The sequence below is a fragment of the Lipotes vexillifer genome, unplaced genomic scaffold, assembly GCF_000442215.2.
Source record: "Lipotes vexillifer unplaced genomic scaffold, Lipotes_vexillifer_v1.1 scaffold1038, whole genome shotgun sequence".
NCBI classification, from domain to species: Eukaryota; Metazoa; Chordata; class Mammalia; order Artiodactyla; family Lipotidae; genus Lipotes; species Lipotes vexillifer.
The window spans coordinates 958,953-965,019 of record NW_006780148.1 but is presented as its reverse complement, the minus strand read 5'-3'; the positions used below and the strand labels follow the sequence as shown (position 1 = coordinate 965,019).

General features: G+C 39.6%; 1 protein-coding gene across 3 annotated transcripts in view; it reads right to left on the bottom strand.

Moving 5' to 3' along the window:
- Positions 1 to 6,067, bottom strand: part of ESRP1 (epithelial splicing regulatory protein 1) — a 57,356-nt gene that overhangs the window by 34,490 nt on the left and 16,799 nt on the right. For all 3 annotated transcript variants that reach the window (XM_007453248.1, XM_007453247.1, XM_007453246.1), the window contains exons 5-10: positions 4,616 to 4,714; positions 4,417 to 4,471; positions 3,052 to 3,162; positions 2,800 to 2,932; positions 2,648 to 2,690; positions 1 to 301 (exon numbers count right to left, since the gene is read on the bottom strand). The exon at positions 1 to 301 is cut by the window's left edge and continues 17 nt beyond it. In XM_007453248.1, the coding sequence (XP_007453310.1) occupies positions 1 to 301; positions 2,648 to 2,690; positions 2,800 to 2,932; positions 3,052 to 3,162; positions 4,417 to 4,471; positions 4,616 to 4,714 (742 nt within the window). The remainder of the gene's footprint in view (positions 302 to 2,647; positions 2,691 to 2,799; positions 2,933 to 3,051; positions 3,163 to 4,416; positions 4,472 to 4,615; positions 4,715 to 6,067) is intronic.

Here is a 6,067-nt window from a genome sequence, read left to right as displayed (position 1 = left end):
TGCTGAACTTCAGCTGCTGTGCTCCTGAAGAGTTCAATGTATCTTTTACCCAACAAGTCCTTATGCTTCCTCAATGCGTTCTGTGCATACTCCTCACAAGCAAACAGGACAAAAGCGTCCCCTGTTGGCCTACCATCTGGGTATGTAACAAAGAGGATGCCTTCCTTCCCCCCAGTGATGGGGCAATGCTGTCCAAAGAAGGCCACCACTTCATCAGCTGTGGCCGTGAACGGGAGCCCCCGCATGCGGACAATGACTTGGTTTTCCTTGGAGAGAAACTGGGCTACCTCATTGGATGTACCTAGGGAACACAAATATCAGGAAGCACAGGGAGACATGGTTAAGACATCAACTTTACCAAATTTAAAAAAGTAAAATTTTTGGCGATGTCTTTAATTCATAAGTCCCACACTCCCATACGAATTCATAACATCCCAGGAATCAGAATCCTCTTCCCATAAATTTAAAACTTTCCCCCTACCATTTTCATAAAATACCCCTGTTAATATAGGAAGGTAGCCATACAGTTACATCATGGACCAACCACCATATTCTTCTCAAGGAGAGGCAACTAGTCATGGTGGTTAAGGGCACAGGCCCTGGAACTAGAAATGTCTGGGTGCAACTGTGGCTTTACCATTTACCAAGCTATGACCTCAGCCAAGTTTAACCTCTGTATCTCAGTTTCCTCATCTGTAAAATGGGAGTAAAATTACCTACCTCATAAATTATGAGAATAAGTTATTACATAGAAAGCTCTTTAGTGATTTTTGGTATTATTTTCCTGATTATTTTTTATTAAGAAAGGTCCAAACATACTCGAGTAGAGAGAATAATGAATATACCTAGCAGCCAGTTTCAACATTTATCAACACTCTGCCAGACATAAAGCATTTTGTACAGTGCTGCAGCAAATACTCAAATATACATCCTTTACTAGTAACATTTTCCCTAAGTGCAAATTCTTATCATACTGCCCATATACCATGAAGTCCCAGGCACTGAAGTGGACGTTAACTTTTCCATCTGCAATGTTATCTGCCATGGAACCTCAGGACCACAGCACCTCCAAATATACTTTATCCCCAACCAATATCAAAGAATGGAAACACTATTAACCTTGAAGCTCTGAATTGGGAAGCCTTGGTTTATCTCAAGAAAAACGTGCAAGAAATATACCAGCACATTGTATAAACAGGATATTGTTACTACAAGTTTTACAGTTGCAAGATTTTTATCAGGACTACATAATGAAGGGATATAAATGTTCTCTGTATTTAAGTGAAAATCACCTTAGGATATTTCAGCAATAGGTGTCAAAAGCCCCTTAAAAAGTCCACCCACATGGGCTTCCCTGGTGGCGCAGTGCTTGAGAGTCCGCCTGCCGATGCAGGAGACACGGGTTCGTGCCCCGTTTCGGGAGGATCCCACATGCCGCGGAGCGGCTGGGCCCGTGAGCCATGGCCGCTGAGCCTGCGCGTCCGGAGCCTGTGCTCCGCAAATGGGAGAGGCCACAACAGTGAGAGAAAAAAAAAAAAAAAAAAAAAAAAAAAAAAAAAAAGTCCACCCACATTCTCTGAATTAGCTATCCTATTTTTAGAGATTTATCCTAATGAGTGGCACATACAGAGATACAAAAATATTCACTGCAACACAGAGTGAAATGGAGGTAAGCTCTAAATGCCCAATAGGATTGTTTTTTAAAAAAATTATGGTACATATAATACTGTACAGCATGTAACATTTAAGAAATTTGAGTAGCATAAGAAGATATTCATAATATACTAAAAGGAGAAAGGAAGTTAAAACAATACGAGTGGAAAAATAGGAACTTACAGAGTAGGTACACGTATAGAAAAACATCTGTTGGACAAACCACAGTTAACATTTTTTATGCATCTGTTATTTTTAGGTTTTAAAGTTATGAATCACTCAAGAATTAGATAATGACTTTATCTGTTCCCACTTCTTTCTGACCATATTACTACAAACACCATATATTCTAAAATACTAGAAGCCAGAATGCTACCATGTTCCTGTCCACTGATGAGTAAAGGAAGTTAAGAGAAAAACTAGAAGCAGAGGTGCAACAATTCCAGATATTCTGATATGGCCGTTTGAAAGTAGTTTTCAGACCATTTAATTTCTTTCATGAACTACTCCTTCCCTTTGTACACGACTTTATATGACCCTTTGACCTTTGTATCGCGCGGGCCTCTCACTGTTGTGGCCTCTCCCGTTGCGGAGCACAGGCTCCGGACGCGCAGGCTCAGCGGCCATGGCTCACGGGCCCAGCCGCTCCGCGACATGTGGGATCTTCCCGGACCGGGGCACGAACCCGCATTCCCTGCATCAGCAGGCGGACTCTCAACCACTGCGCCACCAGGGAAGCCCTGTATCGCACTATTTTTAATGGCTACTTAACTACAGTTGGTTGACTCAAGCCTTAGGGCAAGCGTTACACATTACACTGACACTACTGGATATTTCTTCCTCCTATTTAAAAAAAAAAGTCAACTTTTATGTTTCATTGGGAATAAAATGACCCTATTTATCTACCATTCATGACCCTATTTATCTACCTTTGCTATATAAGTAAAATTTTAGATTCTTCTTATTATAGCCACATTATATAAAAGGTACTCACCGCCAGCAATTTTAAGAAAATCTTCACCTGTTGCTTTGTAAACCTAAGAAAAGAAAGGGAAATTAAATACAGTTTCTGAGCCTTCTGATGTGAACACTCATTCAAGATGCCAGGGTGGTCAGTGTGTCACATGTCAGGTTGTGAGCACATACCTCAATGTACCGGGTCCCCATGTGATGTTTGTGCCTCTGGAGTGCTAGGTCTCTGTGCTCCTCACTCACAAACCTAACCAGAGCTTCTCCGTTCCTTCGACCCTGGGCATTCAGACAAAGTGCTGCACCTCCCCTTTGAAATTAACAGAACAGAAAGCAATAAGAAAAAGAACAAACAGTGAGGAGAAAATGACAGAAAATCTATTATCCATTTGGGATTGTTAAATAAAATAGAGATTAAGGAAAACCAACTTGGCAATATTGAGTCCTTTGAAGAATCTTGCAATATCTTGATCCGAAGACTGCCATGGCAAACCTCGTGCCCTGACTACCGTGTTGTCATCAATAAGTTCCATCTTGCTGCTGCGGATTCAAGCAAAACGTCAGGCTGCATGATTAATGCTAGGCAGTCTGACCTATTACCCCCAGAAGACAACTGGCCTATTTACACTTGAGGTATTATTTATTTGGAGTTCAGACAGACTTGTAGTACTACCCAACTTACTTCATAACCTCAAAAATTATCTGGGCACAGTTCAAAGTATTCTTTAGGTGGTTTACTATACAGAGGCAACTGCCCATGCCAGTTCAGCACAGCTTGCTCATCCAGCAAACCACCTATCAGCTGAGTTGCTGCTTCCTTGTTCTCAAAAGAACGCAGCAACAATTCATAGGAAGTAAAGTTGTCCCAATACTTTCATGGCCTGTTAAGTTCCTACAGCCAAGAAGGATAGGTTTAAATTCATTCTCTGATCTGGCTAGTACACCAGTGGGGTTTAAATCCAGTTTGACAGCAAAACTTAAGATCCACCTAAAGCTGGTAATTAACCCACATGGGTAATGTGTGCACATGGCCAGAAGTCTGCCATTAAAATATCTCCCCTATTAAACAGGGAGGCATCACAGAGAGCATTTATGGGAGTTCCCACACCTTAATGAGTCATTTGTAAATCACCTATTCTATATTTTGACACCTTCTGATGTTCTATTCCTCTCATATTTATATTTTCAGTACTCCTAGGACATTTCCTAATGAGTCACTTTCTCCACAACTAAATAGGCCTCAACATCTCTCTCATGGGCAAACATGTCACAAGTTTCTGTTCACTTCAGGCACCAAGCAATCTCATGAAATTCACTGCAGTGGTTTACAAACTTAAATAGGTCTACTTGTGATCACAAACAGAGATACCACCATTTCACACTTCTCCCCAGTTATTTCCTTTGCTTTAAAGTAGGAGCTGATAGAACATACTTAAAATTATCTCAGTAAAAACCTTGTGAACTCGTTTAAAGCCTATGATTTTTTTCCTTTGGAAGTTTTCCAGTGAGGATGGACAGTTCAGAGAGGCTAAAATCAGAATCGCAGACACAAACAACACAAACTTATGATGTACCTAAAGTCATAGTGACTAAGGATACAAATATATCATTAAAGGTTAATCCCAACATCCAAGCTTACTTTAAAATACAATCTTCTTTAACAAATGACCTATTATTTAAAAATGGATACCCAAAAGGTTTAGTAAAGTTACTAAAATATAACAGGAGTTAAATATCACAATATGAATAAAAACACATTAAAAGGCTCAAATGGAATAGTATTCAAGTACTTACCAAGTGCCACTTTCAAATTTGTAATTTACTCTTTCTGGATCTGAAAACCTGTGATCTAGAATGAGAACATACAAGTCATCATTTTAGCTATGAGGGAGACAAAGCCGAGGGGGAGGGTGGTGGCGATTCAGAAGTATAGGTGAGGGAAAGTAGATGGGATCAGATACTAGGCCCGCATTGTTACAACACCAATACTTACTATAAGGGTCTGAAATCATTGCTAAAATTATATTTCCCATATCTTCAACTTGACAGGCTCCATACCGGGAGGCTGAACTATTCTTCTCGAAATTTAAACCTGGGAGATTAAGTTAAGGAAACATTTTGGGGAGGTAAAATGAGGTTGCTTTTACCCAAAATTAAACTCTCATGGAGCCAAGAAGCCAAGTAAAATGCATCTTGATTGACAATTCTTTGAAATCTCAGAATAGCTGCTTCCCATCAGTCTGGACTTCACCCAGGCTTCCTGAAGTGTCCAATTGCCCTATTGGGCTAAGATGGCCAAATCAATCCTGTCCTGAGGATTACCAGGAATAATAATACCAGGAATAAAATGCTTATTGAGTGGTAGCAAATGCATGAATATTGAGCACTTTAGCGTCAAACCATGAAGCGTACAACAAAGTTAACAAAATTCCTACCCTGTCTTTACAACACACACAAGGCAATGACCATGCTGACTTAAAGATACAGTTACATCCTTCAAGACCACAAGGTATTAAATGACTTTTTTAAGCCTAATGTTCAAAACACTTCAGATTACTAAAAACATGTCTATGACTCCATTTTTATCCAGAACTCCCTTCTAGAAGATTTTTGGAATCCCATAACACACCCATCTTGGATGACAGCAAATGCTTGTCATTTTAGAGTAGATGTGGAGAAACGGTTCCAGCACTCAGAGCCAACAATGTCTAATGTAGCTTTTGATTAAGTGAGTACACCATTTGGGTAAGCCAGGAAACATGGCTTTTAAAGAAATGCATGGCTCAAGTTGGGTTTGAGGGTGCAACCAGAAGAGATTTCCATCAAGTTTTGTGTAAGTTTTATAATGTAGTACAATGCACATAACAAATTATACTATGGGACTCTATCTTTTCTCAAGTTTAAAATGAAAACAGCCATCTGAGTGGTGGTTATTAAGATGTTTGCCTTATTTTATAAAAATGTTTCCTGACTGGTATTTTGTAATAAGGGTAAAATGTGAAGACAAATATTAAGAAAAAGTCAGTAGGTACTATTTTACTGCAAACAAAAAGGATACAATGTAAAAACAACTCAGAGATTTCTCCCCACCAAGAATTATAGCCAGTCTTCTGAATGAGTAATATTCTATTCTCAATTCAAAATTCCTTTCTATTTCATCCCCACAGCTTCCTCTTGTCTTTCTCCAGTAAAGAGACATGCTAACCAAATTCATTTGTGTGTCATCTCTCAACCGGTTACATTTCTCTGTAATTAAATATGCTGCATGTAGAAAGGCAGCCATATGTTCCTTGGCAAATTACTTAACCCCACTAAACTTCAGCTTATCTGTAAAGCCAAAGCTGTGATAATCTTTACCTCCCTGGGCTCTTGTGAAGATTAAATGAGACAAAACAAGCCCAGGACACAACGCAGGCATTTAATACGTGATGCTCTCCCCGCTCTT